Source organism: Sparus aurata, chromosome 2, assembly GCF_900880675.1.
Source record: "Sparus aurata chromosome 2, fSpaAur1.1, whole genome shotgun sequence".
NCBI classification, from domain to species: domain Eukaryota; kingdom Metazoa; phylum Chordata; class Actinopteri; order Spariformes; family Sparidae; genus Sparus; species Sparus aurata.
In genome coordinates, this window is record NC_044188.1 from 5,808,317 (window position 1) to 5,832,659 (window position 24,343).

General features: G+C 41.1%; 1 protein-coding gene across 3 annotated transcripts in view; it reads left to right on the forward strand.

The window, feature by feature from the left end:
• The window catches only part of cntn5 (contactin 5), a 121,547-nt gene that overhangs the window by 44,252 nt on the left and 52,952 nt on the right, over positions 1 to 24,343 (forward strand). For all 3 annotated transcript variants that reach the window (XM_030404720.1, XM_030404729.1, XM_030404737.1), the window contains exons 3-6: positions 681 to 800; positions 14,977 to 15,183; positions 21,668 to 21,791; positions 21,904 to 22,079. In XM_030404720.1, coding sequence (XP_030260580.1) covers positions 746 to 800; positions 14,977 to 15,183; positions 21,668 to 21,791; positions 21,904 to 22,079 — 562 coding nt within the window. In that variant the 5' untranslated portion in view covers positions 681 to 745. The remainder of the gene's footprint in view (positions 1 to 680; positions 801 to 14,976; positions 15,184 to 21,667; positions 21,792 to 21,903; positions 22,080 to 24,343) is intronic.

The window sequence follows — 24,343 nt, forward strand, 5'->3', positions numbered from 1 at the left end:
GGAACCGCAACAAACTTTTCAAACAAGCTTTGCAAACTCTGAATACTCGCTATCGTTTAGATGCTTACAGTAAATGCATATATTGTGAGCGACAGTTCACTGACAAATGATTTCAGAGTCTCGTTAGAGTTGTCACATCGCGATTTATTCCATGGAAAGTTAGATTTTCACAACACTTTTCTCCTGTGAGGGAAACTTTTAATAGCTGTGATTGACTGCAGGCAATTAGACGGGATAGGAATTGTCAACATACAGTCACAACAACATCGCCTATGTAAAACATTTAGAAGTAATATTTTGATTGGTATTAAATTCTTTGTACCACACACGGTTTGCACTATAAATAAGAAGAAGTACACAGGCTCAGTTGACTTCACAGGCTTCTCTGTGTTTTGCACCAATTACTGCAGAGCAGACACAAACCGCCGCTCTATGCGAAGCTATATTTGCACAGTGAGGTCACAAGAAAAAAAATGTCTTAATAGTCTTACGTGAAATGGGGTTGTTGGGTGATCCTTTAAGGTTCATCCTCTATTGATCGAAAAATGGAAATATGTAATTTGTGAGATCAGCACAGTGGTTTGGATTGACAGCTGCGGGGTCGTACAGTCTGCCTCTGGATGCATGTGATATATATCCTTCCACCAACAGATGTTTTCTCTCTCTCTGTCTGTCTGTAGGCACAGCTTTAATGAAGAAGCAGACCTGCTAACACTCCCGCAGAAAGGGACCCTCTTCAACAAGTATGGGGTCACCATGGAAACCATTTCTCCTCTTGTCTATCATCAGTGGCCTTTCAGGTAAGACATTCAAAAGATGGCCAAATGTAGATATACAGAACTGGCTGTACAGAAAAACAACTAGTCCAGCGTCACGTTGTTTGTTACGTTACGTACTTAATTTATCCCGAATGTTCCCAAACAAAGTTCCAAAAAAGAGATCTGCATAACTTTATTGACTGTGATGATGTATTTCATTGTGCAACCTGTCAATCACGGTAAATATAGGGAAGAAGAAAGCCAGCAAACACGCGAGCTTCCCACCCTATTGTTTTCCATCTCCATTGTTTTTTCATTGGTGGTGTTTAAAGACATGATTCCACAATGTCATCACACTCCATCTTTAGTCTTTGTTTTGACTGAGAGGCCACGAGCAGCAGAAATGTCATGCCGTGTGTTTGAGCACGGATATTAGAGGAAATGGTTCACCGTGCCATGTAAATCTCCCGCATTGACACTGCAGTTGTAGATGTGCAAGAGCTCGGAGAATCATCACTTACGGATGTGAGAGGAGGTTCTGCATCTTTTCATACTTGGAGAGGATGAATGTGCGTCTTTGAAATGATGAATTATTTGCACTTAAATCTGAGAAGAGGTGAGGATGTCATTGCTCATTAAGCATTCCTTCTTCTGAAAGGCTTTAGAGTCGCCGGCATCTGACAGGGTTTTCTGCACCGTTCCAGTAAAAAGGTCTACGACTGGCTGTATGGCAATAAACAGAAGGAACCTCCAGGAAAATAATCTGAAGTTTCAGCCTCCTGTTGGCAGGAGCCTGCTCCACCCACTGAGCTGAGTCTTTTGGTAGCACATCTTAACTGTGATTAGCAGTACGTGCACAATTTTGAGTTCCAGATCAAGTGTCTCTCTTGGTCAGTCTAGAGCTTGTGTTTGCAAGTCTAATGCATTCTGCCTTTTTAATGGTTCTTTAACCCCCCGTTGCAGAGTTCATGCACCCTGTAGCTCTCTCCGGGCTTTGTTTCTGGGAGTCCGACCTCGCTCGTCGGCTCGTTAAACCACACTAGAAAATGGAAACAACTGTTTCTTCAGTTTTCATCCTTTGTCTCCAGGGACATCTTTATAAGAGAGGGGCTCGAGTTTCATATATGTATTATGTGTAGTGTATGGCACTTTGGATCAAGAGTACTACAAATGCTGAAAATAGATGGTCACGATCGTACCTTCCTATGAATGCTGCAGGTTTATGGCCTGCTGTATTGTCATCAGGCTTCGCTCCAGTATAGCGTGTAAAGTCTCTTACAAGCGAAAAGCAGCCTGACGTGGAATTAAGCTTCTTCATTATGATTCTGGTTCTGTGTAATCTCCAGCATTGCCCCGCTGCTGCTCTGTGAGTCAGTGACTTATAACATGCTGGCCTCAGTGCTCATAGGACTATTTCTGTCGCCCATATCGGGCGTGTTGCTGTGAATCTCTTCCGTCTGTGAGTCTCCTGGCATGTGAAAAAGGTAATTTTCTCAAGAAGTGTTTTGTAGGTAAAAGCGCCAAAATGATGAATACTTTCAATTGTGGTCCGTAAGATGTTTAACATTCACGACAGTGTAAATAGGTGTTTTATTCACATACTTGATATCTAATTTGTTGTACGCCGCTGCAGCTTGCACCACTGGGTAGTAATTATATGTGCTTGCAGAGACAACGAACAACAAAGCCATACATAACAGCAAAGCTGTTTCGGGGTGACACCACTTTGTTCCGAGGTAAAGAGCAGCGTAAGGCTTCCACGGTGAGACATAGGTAGCTGTTTGTAAGAAGGCTGTCAACCTGAACGTCAATTCAATATTTAATCATATTCTGCTGTATACATGTATTCCTCGTGTATTCTTTTTCAAAATGTATGCCGATATAAAGACAGGTCTGTGGTCTAATTTGCATAATCACTTGGAGGTTTGTTGAAAGCTTTTTAAACAGTTGTCTTTAAAGTGTAAATCTTGCCTCCCCATGGAGTTTGTGAAAGTGATTCAAACGAGGTGTGATGGTGAGGCTCTACCAGCTCGGTGTGCATTTCCATCAGCAGAAAGACGTGTTATTTCTGCCTGTGCTCGGGTCCGATCACATATATAACATATTGTCTCATATAAGTACATTACCTCATCGTGATCCATCCTGTGATCTTTACAACAGCGGGCGCTGGTGTCGTAGCGCTTCTGTCAAAAGGGGCTGAATCAACAATTACTGAAAAGTCCCTCACAGTTACTTTAACCTTTCTCTGCGAAGCAATTTATAATCAAACTTCAGAGATTGTTAAAGCGAAACTCTCGCCAAAAAGCAACCGAGGCTTTATTTGGGATTGAATATGAGTCAAACCTTCGTGTAAAAGCATAATTACGACGAAAGAGGCACTTTTAAGATTTCCCGTAGTTTCGGTTTTGGGCACGTTAATTTTGAACGGGAGAGCTAGGGGCATGATACGCTAGCATCAAAATCGCTATTTTTATCGACCTGACAGGAAGGAGAGTAATGGTGAACCGCTCCTCAAGCGTGCCTGTCAGGTCGCACTCAGGGATCGACACTTTTTGTCTGCCATGACGGCGACGCGCAGGAGATGCAGCCGCTAACGTGAGTAGTTCAAAAACATTCTTTTTCATAAACTCTGTGTACACAAACAATGTTCTCAATGCGCGTGTTCATGAGTAGAGACCCTGGTGATGCTACGAGCAAAGTTTCATGTTGTGTCGAGCCTTCTTAGTGTTCTAAAAATAGCGATTTTGATGCTAGCATATCATGCCCCGAGCACCAAAACCGAAACTACGGTAAATCTTAAAAGTGCCTCTTTCGTCGTAATTATGCTTTTACACGAAGGTTTGACTCATATTCAATACCAAATAAAGCCTCGGTTGCTTTTTGGCGAGAGTTTCACTTTAATGCCACAAAAATTTGTAAACGCAATTTAATGAACATTTCCCAAACTTTCACATTCAACCATCAAAGACACACACTGAATACTGCAACCAACAGATTTAAAGATATCTTCACCAGATATGGATGTAATTGAGAAAACATGAAACCAACACCGTTTTGTCAACTCTGCCCACACTGTCAGACTCCATCTTCACCTTGTCTGCTAGTCTTGTGGTGTCATATCTTAGGAATACTCAGTGAGCAGGTCAGAGGACGGTGCGGTGGATATTGGCACACTTAAGAAAATTGCAGTTCTGACAGTTCAGCGTCGAGGCCTCGTGCGCTTTCGTGAAGCACATCAAGGCATCAAGGAGTAAAATGAAATTCCGCAAGGGAAAACAAAAGACACCTTCATTATCTGCCTGTCATATCCTGTGCTGCCACCCTCTCAAAGCTCCAAGTATAAAGAAATGTAAGAACAACTATTTTCATTGTTTGATCAGCATTTTAGATTTTTTTTTGTTAGTCTTACGAAATGGTTTAGACCACATTGTTTGTTAAAATATTCAGTGAGTCCAAGTCAATCAGATTGAAGAATTACTCAGAGCAGATAAAAAGACACTTTTTTTAACTGCGATGTCAAATGACTATCGAAAGCTTGTCAGACTAACACGAGCACTTAAGAGATCTCTCAGAAATGTCTCATCTGTTGTGAGTGTCTATGCGCTTTATGTGAGATAACAGCAGTGGCCATGGCTACTACTCAAGGTACGGTTTTGATATTTACTATTGCAAACATCATGGACCGAGAAAAAACTAAATGGAATATGAACAGACTCTGGTGTGTCAAGGTCTAATGTGGTAATGGACAATGAGCAGCACCGTAGTACGATTAAAATATTAATGTTATGATCGGCAGTTTCACCATCTCCGTCCTGGATCTGTTTCTAACATTAACACACAAGGATTATCTGTTATTCATTTTATTGTATCACAATAACAACTAAATGTACATTTAGTTAAAGTAACTTGTAACTTTAAAGTCCTGCAGAGCCCGGTCTGCTCTGATTGGTCAGCTCTCACAGGCCTGAGCAGGCACCGCCCACATTTGCTTTGCCACAGCCACAGCTGTTGAGGGCACTGTACATTGAGATATATATATCTGAGTGTCTTCATATTTGTGCCATCACAACCTCACCGGCTCTTTTAAAGCCACAGTCTCTCAATGTGCAATTAGATTGAGCATTTTTTTTTATATATACTTTCACAGTATTTGTATAACACCTAGACCTGCTCACAAAGGAAATCTTACTTTCTAAAGTATGGCACATTTAACCTCAGCATTCCTACTGTAAGTCACTTTAGAAAATGTAAAGAAGGGATTTGATAAGAGCATTCACTGTTGCTCCAGCTGCAGTTTTTTTTTTTTTTTCAAACGAACTAAGCTTTGCATTAGAAAAGAAGCTCTTGTAGAGACGCTGGGGGTTATCTTTTATCTGTTTATCAAGACTTTCACTAGTTTATCAAGTTTATAAACAGGGACTTACTGGCTTGTGCAGTTAATTTGTTTCGGTTGAGTCAATTCTGTCTATTGATTTTCGACCTGAGGATTTGGTTCCACGGTACCTTGAGTGCATATAGTTGACAGAAATTGCTCTGTTTGATCATTACACGTATCTCAGCCCTCTGCCACTACACTGTCTCCTGTTGTCTTACCGCTTTGCAAAATAATTGCTTCTCAGAAAAAAAAATGGCCAGGCTCTTTCTCAAAGGCCTTATAGGGATTTACAACGCGATCGATTTGTCCACCTTTACATTCCCGACTTAAGTGGAGAGAAATACTATATGTGACCTTGTCTACTTTTTGTGTAGACCAAAATTGTCATTTCAGCTACCAGAGGTAAAAAAGATATCAAGATTGGATCTTCAGGAGCACAAACAAATTAAAATATATTGAGTTTCATGAAATCAGATTCCTGTTTTAGTACACTGTGTATCTGACCGGCAGTACAGGAAAGCAAAGACTTCTTGTGGGTGCTGTTCATGTTTTTAGATTCAATCAAACATGATAATATGCAAATGTAACTTTAACTGCAAGTCATTAACCTTTCAGCAATGATGACGTCTTAAGAATAAAAATGCCATTTCTCGAACATTCAATTATAGTCACACTGTTTTCACATTAGCATTTTATGCATGACAGAGATCACCCAGTGTCGCCTGTTTGTCTCCTGTTTCCAAGCATGGTAGGCAAAATACACATATATACTGTAGTTTCTGAAGCGCTCAGGCTCTATATGTGTTACACATACTTGATGGAACTTGCTATTTAAATTAAGAATAAAACAGCATGCGCTTCCTCCAAGAGGAAATGTTTTCTCTCTCAACACGTACAGTCTGTATCGCTGATCACAGTTAGAATAAAACTCTTCTGGTCCAACATATTATCTTTTATTTGATGGAAAATCAAGTAGTCTAGTTTCTCATATCGGCATATTAAGAAACGCACCCCGATGTCGCCAAATTGATGATCACAACGCTTCCTGTGCGCATTGCGTTGTGCCGTTTTGTCCGCTTATGTAATTCTGCCCTGCATGTCTTCCGCTGTGAAGCCTTGTGTTTGTGTTGAATGAAAGAAGCCGAGAGATAAAACACAATGCAGACAAATTAAATTTTATGGGCATCACATAAAAACTCCAAAAAGCAGATACACACCATGCATCAATATTGTCTCCAGGCGCATTGTTATCTCATAACTAGCTATGACAGGTCTTTACTTTTGTTTGCTTTCTCTGTTCTTTGTTCTCGATTTTTTTTATTTATTTTTTTTTCTTTCTGCGATCGCTGCTGTTTGGTTTATCTGAGACTTTCATCAGGTCTCCTGAAGGAGCTTTTGTTTCCTGTCATCATCCATCCACACATTAGCAGTTGCATTGCCTTATCGGTACCCTGAATCAGATGTGTAAAATTATTGTTGCACATTCTGTCTGCGGTGTCTGCAGATACCATCATGATATTGATTTTGAAACCAAAACTAGAGAAGAAGGGTTTACATGATGAAGACACTGCGCTGTTGGAATTTAAGAGCGAGGGGGAATTTTTTACGGAACAATTACTCCGCCAATGTTGGACCATAGGTAACAAAGAAGTCTATAAAAGTAGTGATTTTCCACTCCAGTCAAAGCAGCGCTGAGAGCTGAGTGTGTATGAGTCAGAGATATGTCACATTTTAATAAGAGCGCTGCACTTCAAACTGGTTTTCAATATGCTCATCAGCTGGAGCCGTGAGCAGCCACTCCCAAGGGCGTGATGCGGCCTTTGTTTTATTATGATACTTTTGACATGATGTGCTGCGTAATGGATTATTGACCCACTGTTCGGCCTCAATATTCAGAAAATGCTCACTTTGAAGACAGCAGTTTTATTTTCCTCTGGACCCGTCCTCTACGCTGCCTCGTCGTTTTTCGCACAACAGATATTGAAATCAGTCGAGGCAGAGAGAGCAGCACAATTAGATCTCTCCGGTGTTTTGAAGAGTGGGCCGGACAGGCGTGATGTCTGCGGCCATTTCTTTTTTTACTCCCTCCGGTCTCTGAGTGAAACACAATGTAGCTTGGGGTGTTAAGTGTCGAATTGTAATTCAGCTGTTCCTCAGGTAACTGTGAGGTGTTTCAATATTACAAGTGCGTTGCGGGGAATATAGACGTGTAGCGCTGTATAAGTGATGCATGAAGTCATTTTTTCCCCAAGGGCGTAAGAGTCATGCACCAGAAATACAGTTTGCGTACGGATAAATGGGTGATTATTTGCATGCACTACACCGCGGCAGACCCTGCAATGAATATATCGCTGTGATTGTACACCTTGAAAAATAAGGTTTTTTAAAAACACGGAGATTTGTTAAAAGTCACACCCACAAGCCACGGAGGCTAACTGCAAATTCTTCAATGTTCCAACATCCCAGCAACCCAAATAATAATAGTGTAGTATGCATAGTAGATCATTCTGCAGGTTATTAACTTTGTAAATACAGTCCAAATACACAAACTTTGGGAACTATTTATGGTCCCACCATCAGGGAGTTATGGACTTCCTCCAGCTGGCGAGATCCTCCTGTGACAGCCTCTCCTACACTCGCAACTTGAGCCCAGGAAATAAAAAAAAATGATTAAAAAAAAAATGAGAAGAAAATAAGTCATTGTTGATTTCTCTAAACATGAGAAGTTGGGCACAACATTCAAGTCTTGGCAGTTCAACAGTATAATCACCACCCAGGGATTTGAAATTGGCATTCCAGAGTACATAAGTACATACAATGAGCCTGTGTGCTTATGCCAAAGATGGCGGAATAGACTCCTGTTGATAACAGCCAATTAGAAAAGTTTGTCGTCATTTGCTTTTGTTGTTTTAGTTACGATCAAAAATGCGCGTGGCATCTGCTTTTGTGTCATGTCACGGTAGAATTTTGTTGCGCCTCCAGTGCGAGTATTAAAATAAGTATTTCATCGGTGGAAGGTTGGCTCTGAAATGAAACTGAACTGTCTATGCAGTGGAGAGATGAAAACATTTTTTGTAATCGGTGTTGCATGACCAGAGAAAAAAAGGGGCCGAGGTTATACTTTAATTCAAGCTGACTGCACTGCGCCACACCGGACCAATGAACACCCACGCTGATGGGTGTCATGGGTTTCAGCCTGTTGTCTGTTTTGAAACAGGAAACAGTAAGATGGCCGGCTAGTGACAGACATTATATTATCACAACAAACAGGGTGGTGGTTCAGCAGTGTCCATTTGAGCAGTGTGATTTTAGGGTTTTTCAGGCTTTCAGGCGAAACAGTATGCTAATATGTTTCTGGAAGTATTTTGGGTGTGGCTTCTAGTTTAGCAGCACTGCTTAGTTAAGGCAGTTTGATTGGAGCTCGACGAGATGCCCCTCACTCGATCCATGTATCCTCCGATATATGGTTGATTCCACAACCCAGCAGATAACACATCCTTTCTCAACTGAGGGATTTTTGTTGGCAGTTTGATATTGACCATTTGCATAAACTACCAATGTTGTGGTTACACAAAGCTGGTCGGGAAAAAAAAAGGTTTGAATAAAGAATAAAAAGAATGTCAGTGCCAGAACATGCTGGATAAAGACTTTCCATTAGGAAACATGACAATATGATGCCATACATCATGCGACACCACTGCGTTTCCTTCTTGCAAGGTTGAAGGAACTCGTCCAATCTCCATAGTCCACGAGGATCAGGGGGAAAAAAAAGACAGGGTTTTAGTCAGTAGTCCGCTGTGATAGGAGGTGAGGTGAGGTTGCATATGATGTATGGATTGTTCTATCTGTAATGATATTCCGCTGAATAAATGGTCTCAAGCATAATCAGCTTCAGTCAATATAATCTCCCTGTGAAGGTCTTCATTAATCTTACAGGCTATGGCTAATCATGTCCGTCTACTTGAGCCCCACTGAGCGTCTCACCTACTTACTGTATGTTATTCTAATTCATTTTTCACGCCACAGAGGCTACAGACAAATCCCAAGACTCGCACATTGTCTCCGGCGCTGCCGTGTCAACCCAATGACCTAATACAAGCAGATGAGTTTCCCACCGTTTCCCCAGGTCTCCCCTCTGTTCACTTAAAACATGTCATCCTCTCTCAGCCTCACCCTCACCTCTGTTGTTGGTTTGTTCGCAGCTCCAGTCCCTTGTTTCAAATCCATGTGCGTCTCCTCAGTCGGGCACGATATCTCAGATTCGAACGCTGAATTTATTTACGCAAATGTGATCTCCGTCAAGCCCCCGCGTGTCTAACATACGCATGATAATGAGGACAAGGAAACGGGAACGCTTGGCTTTTTGTTCTTCTCTCAACTATAAAATGGCCATTGTGTCCCTCGGTGATGTTATCGTGAAGTTGGTGTGAAGACCTGAAACGATCACCGATGGCATTACGCTAGAACTCCCTGAAATGCAGCAGGTGCAGCCCTTTCAACAACAATGAGCGTCTCTGACTTTGCACCCTCGGAAAGATAGGGATCAGTGGGATAGGCAGGGGTCATTGCTTTTATCAGATGAAGGTGACAGCTGACAAGAGCGAGTGCCTGTCGGCTTCACTAGTCAAACAAACAAAAGAGACTTTTTTTTTTTTGTTTGCTGCATTTGTCAAGGTTTAGTCCCAGTTCTTTTTTTTCTTCGGAATCGGACCATTATAACATTGATTTGACAAAACTGTATGCAAAATGTATAGTCCTTATTGACAGAAGGTCCCTGGCAGACCATCGTTAAAGAGAGCGATCTAAAGAAACAGGAATACATTGCTATTGCCAGTTAAAGGGTAACTTGGACTTGGGGAATACTACTCTATATATACATAATTGGAAGAATGCATGGAATTAAAAAGACAATATGTTAGATGTATCAGTTTGTATCATAATTCATCCAGCAGTTTTTAAAGGAGTGCAATGTTAGAATAAACTGACTGACATCACCAAACATCATAGCACTCTGAGGCTCTCATGTGTAAAATTGGGGGGGTTACCCTTTAATGTCATTAAATTGCAATATTCGTAACTCAGTTCGTGCACACTGATATGCTTTGCTTTTCAGTGTTTTCACTGACAAAACCATGCACGTGCAGCACACTCATGTTATTTATTTTTGCTGCTAATTTATAGATAAACAGCTGAATGAAGAATGTTAAAAAAAATCCCCAGTTAACAGTTTGTTGAGTCAGGCTGAACCCTGCAGTCAAGATTTGTTATCGGCTTGTCGGTTCCTTTCTTTAGAGACACCTAGCTACGTCAAATGCGATCCGATATGTCACCTTCAGCTCTCCGCGGACATTAATGGGGGATGGAGAAGGTATTAGACGTAGCTTTCGATATTATGCAGCACAATTAAGCAGCCTTCAAAATGACATCTCTGACACTGTGCCAACATAACTGGATATGTCAGAATGGTGACACCAGCCATGTTCCTATCAAGGAACGTAATTGCCGAAGCGTTTGGATTACTAGGCTCAGATTCTGTGCTGTGTGTTTCTGAGTGTGTCACGCATGCAGCGTGATCAGCACTCTGCTGGAGTTGTTCTTGGATCGAGAGAAGTTGCTTCAGCGCTGTAGGGGGAAGGGCTTGGGTGTTGCTGGCATTTTTTATGCGATGCACCGCTCTCTTTGTCCAACTCACTTCTCTCTGCTCGGGATTGCTCAGGGCTGAGACTGTCCAGGTATCTAACAAGTTCACTTTGATTGAAGGGGCGCTGAGTGATTGCAGATAATCAAGTTTTCTGATGCGTCGGGAAAAATTGACGGTCTTTTTTTGTGTCTTCACAGCGTGGCCACGTTCGCAAATAACTTAATCATTGCTATCAATCAAGTCAAATGCGCTTAGATGTATGTAAAACTAGCGCTGAGATGATACGACATGTTTATATCTCCCGAGAGAAATGAGCCTTTTCGATGAGCCTTTTTGAACCTTGACTAAATTCAAGTCAGTGTCAGTGCAGCTGTCATCTTTTAACAGGATCAACTTGTTTTTTCTAACAAGCTGTTTTTCTTGTCATCACTCAACGGTTTCCTCACCCACACTTCAACTGTCACGGCAACCTGTCAGTCAGAGAGATGCTGGGTTGCGCCAAGTCATCTACCTTATAGATGTACTGTACGTACTCTAACATCCTGGGTAGAATCCAACGTGCTGCTGAGGGGTTGGTCTCAGTCAGAAACACCAGCTGCAGCTTCTGTTCTGAAAAGCTCTCCAGATGTGCACGGCAGCACTGAGCAATTGATGGTTAACGATTAAGCATTCGCTTATAATTCCTTCATTGATGATGCACATAGCCAAGCATTGTCACCAGGGAGTCGCATGCCCCCTTCTCATTATTGGTTAAGTGACCATAATTGAATTAAACAGGATATAACTTGGATTACATTTATCATGTTCAGTCGATAATCTTGTTACTTCCCTAATTTCCTGCAAAGTGCGACTTCACCGCTGTGACAAAGGGCGAGTCGGCAGCGGCTGACACTCGAGACTCCTTCTGAGTTTCTGTGGAGTAGTTTTGTGTGTCGGCGATGGTTCAATCAAAAGGCCTCTGTGATGTTTGTGCACTGCGAGAATGTGTTATTATACAATTTATGATGGCAACATACCTGCGCAAATTTACTGTTCTTTTCAAAGATCCTCAAATAAAGGTCCTAAGTGATATGGGAGGGGTAAACTGGCGAAACAGATTAATTTAAGAGGTTACGACGAGACAGTGGATCTGCATCATAGTGTTAAGGAACGAAACAAAGCAAAACACGACAATAGCTTTTGCAATCTAAGAGGTTCATGCTGACAATTCAATTAATCAGCGGCGAAAGGGAGGACAATAGGATAAAAAGGCTTCAAACTCGGCAAACTTCTGTTAGATAACGCTCTTTCGAAAACAAGCCTTTTGAGAAATGTCATGAAAAATAATTAGATGTTAGGAAACCGATTGTTCGGGAAAAGCCATTGTTCGGTGTCTTTATATTTTCAGATTGCAAGTGGGGTGTGTTGATGCTAAGCATAACTAAATATGTTAATTCATCTACATTTCACGGTTAATGTGGGATTCACTCCGCAGAACAAATACAAGATTTAGCCGGCTGTTGCATTTTGTCTTATCACCTAAAGTTGATATGTTGTTACTTTTCCAGCTATCAAAGGAAATAGTGGAGGACTCTGCCGTGTTAAACCAGCCGTGCGCATCAGCGGTGGGGAACGTTACATTATTTAACTGACTACCAACCAACCACTAATTGCTTTGCTTATCACTTTTCAAAGTCACAATACCTTTAATTTCAAATGCAGTTCCATATCCTGCTTCCTCCCCATAATATGTAATACAGTAATTTCCCGCTCTCCATTTGTAGATAGCAGTATTTTTGCAGCTGACAACTCCCCGAGGGCACGTAATTATTTCTCAGTTTTGTTCAGTTCTTTCATAGCACTTTATCATGTAGTGCGAAAAATGCTCCCACCCCCCCTTTTTTTTTTTTTTTGCAAAACTCTGATTAGACTCTCGCTGAGCTTCAAGCCTCTCGTCTTTCTGCACTTCTCTTTAAGCATTATGTCTCAACAGAAACGGTTCCGTATCATCAGCAATTTCGGCTGTTTGTTCCAGCTTTATTGTATGGCTGCTTTGGAAAAAAAAATTAAAAAATGTTATGGCGATGAGCTGTCGTGGATTGACTAATTGTTTGTGAGTCGTTACATTTATAGCGTCACAAAAGACAACACGTTGGCACAATACCCTACATAAAGTGGATTGAATTCTTCAGAAGTACGCAGGAGACGAGTGCGGTGACGGAAATGACAAGTGACAGCTCTAACTGTAGTTTACATTTCACAGAGAGGATGTTTTTCTGAACCTCTGAGGGAAGTTGTTTCTCTTCTGCTCTGTTACACTTACCATTTTATTCAATTTGAGACTTCGATGACAGTGAATTCGGCGATATACAGAGTATCTGTGGTGCCTTGCAAGAAGTGCGTGTTTTCACCAAAGGCATTATACGTGCCTTTAATACGTAGCCTCTAACGGAAGCCCTATGGTAGATGTTCCAGACTGACTGTGTGAAAGCTATGAAGGGTTTTGTTCTAGCATTATTCTAGAAGATAAGGATTAAAAAAGTTTTCACAAAATAAGTTAGGGGCTTTATGAGTAATTTTACTTCCTTTTAATAAGTCTCTCGGTGGTAATTTGGAAAATGATTGTTCCATTAAGTTGATCTTCAGACTTAAAGAGGAACAGATAAAGGCTCTCTGAGGCTTCAAAGCTCCAAATCTGCACCTTGTTGGCCAGGCCCGTCGCGAGAAGGCAAGCAAACCAAGCAATTGCTTGGGGCCCCGAGCTGGCCTGGGGCCCCAAGACAACTACTGGTTATGAATAAAATGCAACGACAAACTGTGTGAGCGCCCCTTTGATAGTCAATGCAGTAAAGTGCAATGACACTGTTATCGGGATCCCCCTCAAGGGGGCCCCTCTCAGTAGTCGCTGACAGCAGCCAGCCAGCCAGGTACGGACCTCTGCTGCCGGCAAAATACAAAACCTCTGCAGTCATCACATGAAGCGTAATTATGCATCAGGAAGCCAGAAAAGAAAAAAGTGAAAGTAAGAGGAGGATAAGAATAAACAAGATAGTGGTAAGTGATACATTATAGTGGATAAAATAGCTCTACTTGTCTTGTACAATCACTGTAATTTCGCAGCAGGTAGGCTAGCAAAAAATGTTTGTTAGCTACCTTCATGTCCATTTTGCTTGGGGCCCCCAAATTCCTAGAAACGGCCCTGTTGTTGGCTGACTTGTCTTCAGAAATCTGTTACATCACAGATACTCAGCTTGTGTTTTTCAGCACTATGTTTATTTCCTGCAGACTGTAGGCGTGCCGTCTATGTTTTTTTTTTTCTTTTTTCCCCACCTGTTTCATTCAGAGCTGTCTCTGAGTCATGACACATCCGTATTCTGCTGGCTTCAGCAGCAGCAATATTCCTGTCATGTACAACACTAGTTTTTTGCTAGAATATTCTTCGTACAATGGCATGAGAAAGTGACTTGAGCTTCTGCGTCTTAAAGGATGACAGTCCAGAGAATTTTCTAGATTACAGACGTTACAATAGGCTGTAAAGGCTCAGGATTATATTAATAGGAGTTGACGGCTGGACCACTACGTTAAAAGCACAATACTGCAGAGAATGAATAGAAATGGATGTATGTATATGTAAGGACAACCCGACCACAAGAATAGCTGTTGTCATTGTACATTTCTGCAAACCATGGACATGTCGAATTTGTATATTAGGTTTAGGCACAAATAACTATTTATTTAGGATTAGGAAAAGATCTTGTCTCAGTTTAGATCACCTGGTTTCGTTTTCTCAAAAACAGCTACAAAATGTCCTAAACAAAGACGTACAGTCGCCTCCTATATGAAAGTCCTGTGTTTAATTCAACCGACCATCCAACCTGTCTTCGGCTCTTTATGCCACTTCACATGACTTCCTCTTTTGCGGCCGTAATCATAAGTACAGCCACTTGAGGTCGCCACCTGACAATAAACGTTAATATGGGTCGTAATAGACTACTTGCACAGTGGACCTTTATAGTCGTTTATGGAAGAGGATTGGAAGTTAGCATTTGCCGGTTTTTCTCGCTCCATTTGGAAGTTGATTGCAGGTACTTTTCCTGATATTTATCCAAAACACCATTCTTTGGGTGAAATTCCTGTCTCCTTTGAGACCAGTTGTACTGAAAGTCATGACTATATGTGATGCAATTTTTCACTGTTTCATCTTCTCCCCCCTCCCCCCCCAGACTTTGCAAGAGCTGTTGCAGCACGGCCTATATCATATGCAGCAGTATTACGAATGAAACCAGACAGCTCGTCAGTGCTCAACTCGCGCAGCAGACCTCGACAACACCACAGTGGTGGGCTGGGCACTCCTGACTGGCCTGCTTTCTCCAGTCACCCCCTGTCAGCCCTGAGTCTGCTCGGCTCTCAGGAGGACTACAGAAGTGAAGGTAAAACTAATGGTGCAGTCAAACCCACAGTTTGTTTGCTCTTGTCTGATAGCAAAATTGAAAAGTTTTGCTTTGGATTTGTTAAAGTTCACACCGAACATGAAACTCAAACTCACAAATAGCTCATTAATTGAACAATTTCCTTTTTTTACCGCTGGACGTATTTTTTTTTTTTTTTGCGGCTTAAGTCAAGGATAATGAGCACGTGTGTACTCTTTGGCGTTGTTTCCTAGCTGTGGTGATCATTAGTTAATAAAACGAGAAGAGAACGCTGAAAATGAATTTCTGTCAGATGTTATTGCTACTGTGGATTTCAAATGTCACCATCTGCCTCCTTCTGCAAAGACCACTAACAATATAACATATGGACAGAGATTACGGGAAGTGAAGCCAGTGTGGCGGTGACTTAAATGTGCTACTGGTTTCAAAATGAAGTCTGATTGCATGTAAGCTTATGGGAAAATGACTCACGGTAAACAGTTTGATGATTTTGTTTTTTTCAGTCAGTAGTTTAAAGTCTTCTTCAATAGAGAATGATGTTGGTTTAGTAAACTATGATGCCATTTGAGTTTGAATAGCCGATAAAGCAAAAAATAAACTTTCGGGCATGGCTGTCCAACGATGTCGTGTTGGGTTTGCACTTAATCTGGAGGATCCACCTGAGTTCAGTTGTCGCTCTCCTCACCTATTGAACCGATCCAGACTGAAACGGGTTTGAATAAACCCTCGTCCAAACATGATTGGTGCGAATGTACTTTGCTATCTCTGCAGCAGTCTGCCATGTCTGGTCGCACTTTATGTGTGAAGGCTTCCTGCCTGTTTAGATTTGGTCTGGAAATGAATCTCACCTATCCATCATCACTGTGCATGGTCTGCAGTGACCGGGGTTGTGCCCTTTGTGAAATTGAAGTGGGATCACGGCAATATCCCGCTCTCTCTGTGTTCCTGTCAGTATGGAAGCTATAGATATGACGGATATCTTTGTCAAAAGGAAGATTTAATATCCCAAACACAGCATGGCAACAAGCTGTAATAAATCTACATGGGTCACTTCCCGACTCACGGCATGAATATTTCTAGAGGATACATTGACACTTTAATATATGATTAATCACATCGTGCTTATTGCATCTGGAGTGCTTAATTAATGGAAATCTGAAGTAGCTGCTGAATTGGCAGAAGGACAGCGCACATTGGGAGTAATGAGTTAATCATATGTAAAGCCGGCAGGAAACGGGAATAACAAGCGCTTTCTCATTTTATTTTCTTTTTTTTTTTCTGTTTCAGTTTATTTTTCCGTGTCTTCTTTTGTGCTTGTCCGTCTTATCTTTCTGTCCTCCTAACTTTCTGACAGCATTATCACTATGTAGCCATAAAATGACTTACATCTCTATAACCAAGGTGAGAGTAATGCCTCTCTCTATTGTCAGTGGTGACAAGAGCATTATACCACTGGACCGGATTGATGTTCTGTGGATGAAATGGATGCCAAAAAGTAATGCACCTTTCGCGGCTTAAAGGGGATATTGCTTTTTTGGCTCTGTGACTGACAGATGGCCATGGCACCTGAAGTTGAGTGATTTAAACAACTTCTAAGCACGTGTGTGTGTGTTTGTGTGTATGTGTGTTTAAACCACACAGACCATATGTCCTCGAGCACTGAAACCTGGTGTTTGCCTCCAAACCTTTAATGTTTTTAAATGGTCACAAAAATGTTATTATGAGGTCACAGCTCCGGTAATAATAAAAAAAAAAAACTAGGTGTCCTAAAAAAAAATTAATAATTAACTTTTTCAACTCAATTTATTAACATGTCTGGACGCCTCCGATTGCATTGTCATGCTTTTACCGCAGTTAATTACCTGCAGAAATAAGATGCTTGTACTACAGTTGTCCCTTTATTAACCATATTGACATGAAGCTAATCCACGGTTGGTTCCAGCTGTCACCTGAAGCAGAAAGCAGCGCTCTCGTATGGCTCTCTGCAGCACACTATATGTTATTAATTGATTTAGATGATACAGGACTATAAACCAGAACTACAGAGCAGTCAGGAAGGACAGCGACATTCTTTTTTGCTGCTTTTGACTTTGTGCACAGTCACACTGGATTTAAAATGAAACATTAACTTTCAGGTTAAAGTGCCGGCTGAGGGCGTTTGTGACAGCCACATCAGAGCCAACATTGAGGGAATAGTATCCTTTTTTACATCTATCATCTGATTTCAGGCGAAAGAAATTGATTAGAAATTTGAGCATGAACTGGAAGTCATTATATTTAATGAAAGTGCCTCAAGAATATAAAATACGTTGTCCAAAATAACAATAATAACATCATATAGCAAAAATCAATACGTTGCAAGACTATCTAACAATACATCACAATATCTGTATCTCTGTATTTACTCACTGCATTGCGGCATCGTTTTCACCCAATTTGACAGTGAGATGAAGAAACTGTATAAAATGTACATGGACTTTCAGCGAGGTGCCATTGTATCACGCACACTGACTGCAATGTGTCCTTGTGTGCTACCACTCCAGTGTAAAGGAGCCATAAACTGGCAAAAAAGACAAACTGCCAGCAGGCAGAATGTGTTTGGCTGACGGATACAATTATGCCTCACTGAAATCGTTTCAATGCGTTTAAATTAACTTTACACAGGAGGATGTAGTGACTGTTAAACCGCCAGTGTATCGATAATGATATTGCGAGAGGAAGCAATACAATATATTGCTGTGTCAATATTCTTATACTCTACTGCCTGTAGTACCCACAGACATCACCCGGCCCAGGATTTTCAGTCGCTCTCAGAACCAGAACCCTCATTGTTTCATTTGAACGGGAAATAATTTGATCGTACATCACGGTCCGCTCCACAAGCTTAACGAGGGGCAGGTGGAGCAGACCAGTGCTGCTGGATGGATGAAAGGATAGATAGACGGAGAGATGTGTGAAGAAAATATAGAGATCTAGAGCCATTTTTAGGATTAGCAACACTGCAAGCACTGAATTGCCTCGATTTATATGCACAGCAAGGTTTGCGACTTAATATTGATTCATTTTCCTCCACTGATTAGGTTATTATTTCAAAAGCTCTTTATTTCCCTGCAGAATAGTAAATTGCTGACAAAGGGTCGGTGAGATTATACATAGCCTGAGAAAAAAAAGCAATGATTCTTTTATTGTCATCAGATCAGTCTTAAATAGTGAGAGGTATTTAAAGACTGGCGGCGTTGCATTGTTACAGTATGCGCTGTATGTTCCAGAAGAAATGCGATGCCAGCCTAATGAAAAATGCTCCATAAGATGATGTCTGTTTAAACACACGGCATGAATATCAATATACTCTGAGGACTTAAGCTGCTGTGTTGTGGCTTCACATGGAAAACACAAGGAGCGCATCACGACATGTTTACTGAGTTTACATCTCTGCTGAATTAATCTCATAGAGACGCAGATCTTCTGAAGAACACACGATTCAGCTTTAAATTGTAAAGTCTGATGCGGTATACGTAGAAAACCCTCTACGGTAAGTGCATCCCTGTGTTAACAAGGGGCTCGATCAAAGAGAAGGAACAGAAGAGAAGCACAACAGGGACGTCACGCAGAAGACACGACAGCAGCAGGTGTATTGATATGTGGGCGCACTTGTGCCGAGGAGTTCAAATCTTACATGCGAGCCACTTCAAATCACCAACAGGAGCAACTTGATCAAGAAACAGTCTTTCCTAAACGTAATCATGCTTGTTGGCATTAAATAGTATTTCACAAATGTGACTTCACACAAACATTTGTAATCCAAGCTTCCCGGAACAAGTATTTCATATACGGTACATAATATATGTATTTAATTTGCATGACCATCCCACTCGTATGATAATGTCGCTCTTTAGAATGTGCTTAACTTAACTAATGTAATGTTAATGATGATAGGTAGTGACCTTTTTTAAATAGAAGAAATTAATCAGGGGACAGGTTTCGCAAATGAGTTTTGGCTAGAACCCGCTATCGGCAACACTGTCAATTCAATTCAACTTTATTGGAATGGCGCCTTGCGTGCAAAAATTGCAGTACAATACTACTTATTAAATCCAGGTTATTGGCTTATATAATCACCATCGACTGTTTGAACTGTTGCCCTCCGGTAAAAGCTATAGGTCCATCAAAACACGCACCACGAGATTCATCAACAGTTTCTACCCAAACGGCATCACCGTACTGAACTCAGAACTAAAAACACACCCCCGAAACACACGTCAACACTAACATGCAATAGTTTACTATCACCAATGCACTTTACCGTCATGGAACATGTGTTTTGCATACGTTGGCAAAGTAGGGGTGGTGAAAAAAATCGATTATTGATTAATCGCGATTATAATATTGACGATTATGATTCAATTATTACATTTCCTAAAATCGATTTAAAAAAAAAAAAAAAAAAAAAAAGATTTTTTTTTTTTTTTAAATAGTAATACAAACTGGAGTCCTCCTCTTACTGGCTTCCGCGACATGGTCCACAGTCTGTAGCCAAGATATGTTATTCCATCCCGGAGCTTTTTCACACTTAAATCGATTCCAAATCTTTACAAGGAGACAAACCTTTCCGTGCAAGTGTCCCTCAACTCTGCTCACAGGGTAGCAATAACCTGCGATGCCTAGACATCCAGAGCTACAGTCTCATATGTGACCGTTACAGCTCATTATATCAGCAGTTAATGGAAGCTAATGTCCTACGTACTTCAGACAAAAGCTATGGATGATAGCCACACAAGCGCAAATATGTGTGAGTTTCTCAAAGCAATGGCAGACGAGTGGGGAATAGAGAAACACGCCCTGGTTCTCGTCACCAACAATGCTTCTAACATGAGTCCGGCTGCTGAGCTTGGCAGCTTTCTTTTAACAGTGAAACACTACATTTAAAACAAATTAAAAAACAATAATTTTGATATTACAGTTACACTATACAATATTGAAGGTGCTGTGAGGTGTTACTCAAAAGATAAGTAAAATAATTCAGCAGCTGACTGATGTTAAATGGAAGATCAATAATCGTTAATAATTGAAAATCGAATCGATAATCGTTAATAATCGAAAATCAATTTGTAATCGAATTGAGACTTCAATAATCAGAATCGAATCGAATCGGGAAATTGGGCCAATTAACCACCCCTATTGGCAAGCTGGCATGACTGAGAGTATGAGTGAGGAAACTTAAATCACGTTGGACCTGCTTGGTAGTTTAACCACGTCTGTGTGTTTCCTGTTCTGGTGGTATGGTCAGACATCTTTCAGTGATATATTTACACCTCTCACAGGGATGTTTTAATATATATTGATGTAATAAACTGATTGATGCTGACAGTGATTTATTACAGGCCACTCTCTCTCCGCTCGTCTGGGGAGTGACATTATAAATCTTCTTCAAAACATTACACATTACATATAGAGCCATGCCTATTACTGACCCCTGATGATGCACCGCACCCTTCCAGCCATAAGAACAGCATGAACATTGTTCCTTTGTACACTAAATATGGAGCACTCGGTGGTAAATTGCAGCATGTGCCTTAATTACACTCAAAATGTCAAACTGTACTTTAAACTTGCACTATGCTGTGACACGAGCTAACCGTGATGTGGCGTACAGAGCGGGTGGCAATTTTCTGGTGCGGTTATAAACTAAAAGATTAATGATTCTTAGAATTAAAATCCTCTCAGCTGTGATATACAGTGTACATTTGAAACAAGCTGTTGGTGTCATGTGGATACAATAGTTTGTTTTATTATGTTAATTTGTGTACTGCTACTGAATTGTAGCCTATTAATGCCCATAGATAAGAGCTACCTGCAGTGAGCTATAGATGGATCCCTGTTTCGTGGCTAACATTTTTACCATGATGTTTTTTTTTTACAGTAATCCCTCCTGTAAAGCTTGTTTTAAAAGAGCAGAAGCCTGACATAGACAATTAGAATATCATGATATTTAACAGTGTTAGAGGACTGACAGAAGAAAAGGAAAGATTGTCTTGTTTAATTTCTGCCCTGACGATAAAAATACGTCCTATTTTCAGCAGCGGGGTGGTGAAAATTACTCTACACTAAAAGGTCAGAAATAGATTGGTGAGAAGAGAAGACAAATGGAGCGTTGGAACAAATGTACTAACAGTGTATTACTAATGCGTTCACTCATCTAACAACCGTATATTACGATTGTGTTCTCACCTTTCAAACAATCAGCTGTGTGCTGCAGGACACCACGCTCGCTATTGTTACTACGGAGCTATACATCTTCAATATCTCTTGTTTCCTATAATCTCATGCTCGGAAATATAGACTTGCACCACCCAGACTGAGAGTAATAAGAGAAAGTAATTGGACCTTAAAGCAGATGAGCCCTCATGTTGTGATAATTGCAATCATTCTTGTCTTTGTCTCCTTTTTTTTTTTTTTTTTTTTTTTTTTTTATCCTCCCTTGCAGAAAGTGAAGAGTTTGGGCCCGTTTTCATCCAGGAGCCAGACGATGTTATTTTTCCGCTGGATTCTGATGAAAAGAAGGTGGTGATGCACTGTGAAGCACGGGGGAATCCACCGCCCACGTACAGGTGTGACATATATTTGTCTCCGTCCTAATTGCAGTCCTAATTTCACAGCTCATTAGCTCGCCTTTCATCAAATACCTGAAAAAAACCTGCTATTCTTCTCATAATTTATCAGTTGGTACGTCAATCGGACCGAAGTGGATGCGGAGGCAGATTATCGCTACGGCTTCATTGATGGAAACTTCATTATTACGAATGCGAGTGAGATCACTGACTATGGGAGGTACCAGTGTAAAGCAGAAAACAGCTTTGGGACCGTCCTGAGTCGCGATGCTCTTCTGCAGTTTGCATGTGAGTAGACTTTTTATTCATCCATTTAAACATCTTTACCGTTCCACATGCACAATAGTAAATATGATATACTCTTAACACTGTACAGCAGAAGGAATCTCTGTGTGTGTTCCAACCTTGGGGGGGTGACGAGCACGACTCCTATGAACCAAATAATTAGCTTCAAGCTCTCTGAGTCAAAATAGACCTGTTTGGTTCCAGGGGTAAATAAACAAGGCGCTGTCTTCACCGAGGTTTGTGTTGCTGAGTTCGGTTCCCACCGGCTCCATCTGATACTGTTGAGTTGCTCTGCTAACAGGGTATGCGCCCTCAAATGCCATGTCTCAATGGTAAATGAGAGCAAAAAGCGCATTTCTCCCCCCTGTAATCCCCTGGACTTACTCCAGAACATCATCACAGGCTGAGGCAGCACGAGCAGAGAGGCCAGGAGCACTATACTCAGAGGAAAATGCATTGTTGGTTTTCTCTGCAGTTTCCTCGGGAGCAATGACCATAATACCCTTTTTGGCACGTCTGCAGGGATATTACCGGCCTCACTCACCGACTTGTTACTAGAAAGTAAAATACACGGTCTCACGTGTTGTTATGAGAGAGGGGAACAAAAAAGGAATGGAGTTCTGTTTCATAAAAGCACTATTTTCTGCAGGCCAACAGGCCAAGTTTTTTTTTTTTTTTTAGTCTCTTCTTTTGTTTGTTCAGTATATTTAAGTGCGAGCACAAAAAGTGAACAGGAGTCAGAAGAAGACCTGTCCTAAATTAAATATAAGCCAGACTGCATTGGCAGGCAGAACTGCCCAGATGGTAAAGCACAGACACGCTTGAGAAAAAAAAGAAAAATGCCGCTAGTTTCTGAGGGACAGAAGCTGCACCTCAACCCTCATCTGTCCTCCCGACTGTCCAGATCCTCCCCTCCTCCCCTCCTCCCCCCCCCCTCCTCCTCCTCCTCGTCCTCTCTCCGCTCGAGTCTTAAATCTGTTTAAGAAAAAAAATGTGTTTGATCTTTTTTTTTCTTCTGAAAACTTGAACTCGCCTGAGATGAGCAATGTAACATGTAGGCACTTATGTATTGGTCTAAGCTTCAAGCTGAGACATAAGCAGCTATTTTTAGTTTTCCATAGATACTGTGCATTTGCTTGACCCTATATTATCCACTAGATTAACATTACCAGTATGTAAGATTGTAGTTTTTGATGGAATCAGTGTGGTGCTTTGCAATATACTGTCTTTCTCGTATATACATTTCACTTATTGAAGCTTGAGTTTCTGTAGGAGCCTCTCACTTTCTTATCTGTTTAACTCTGATGGCTACAATCGTCGTTCATTCTGTCCGATTTATAACAAAGCTAATGGTGCCAGAGATGTTTCATACAGTGCAAATAATTGCCCTGATTTGTCCCGCTGAATATTTTACTGATTTTACAAGATTTAAAGCACTAAAGCTCAGACCTCATGCTTCTAAAGAATGACTTCATATTGAAAGGTTTAATATCCCATTTCAACAACCGTCGGCCGAGAAGCAACCAACATAAGAAAACAAGTATCATCCCGCCCCGATATGATTGTAGCTTTAATTCTACATCATTGTTATCGCAATGTTGACCGCTTGAGAGCGTGTCTGTGTTGTTTCTGCACAGTTCACATATTCATATCACACTTTGAGTATTCGAGAATTTACAACGAGTGTGGTAACATATTGCATTGTTGTCATTTCAGTCATTTTGATTAAACAAATACATTTCTTTTGTTGCCATGTACAAAATCCGATGAGAAATACGAGTCTGAGTGCCCATCGGGACATCCGTTTAATTTTAAGAGCGGAGGTGAAGTTGTGAGTAGTGTAGGAAACCTCCCCGGTGCAGCCTGGACACTGGTGGAGGTGATGGGATGAAGACGAATGGTTGGAGATCTGGATGTGATGAGGTGGAACTCTGATGAACTCAACCTGGGCATCGGACGAGATAGACTGGAGGTGAATGTGGAGGAGGAACCATTTCACACTGAAATGACGGCTGACAGCAGCAGAGAGCAGCACAGCCAGTCGTGTTGAGGCTGTCTAACTTATAGTTTGGGGTTTGGACAGTAACAACATGATTGGCTCATTTAAAAAAAAACATGTAGTTTATATTTGGCTAATTGCAGTTGTTCTAAGATGTGTCTTGGCATGAATGTTAAATATGAATGAAGTCATCAAGCATATTAAGGCTTACTCAGCGGACACGTCTGGGGAGAAGTTCGGTTGATTGGCAGGTGTGTCGGCTGAGATG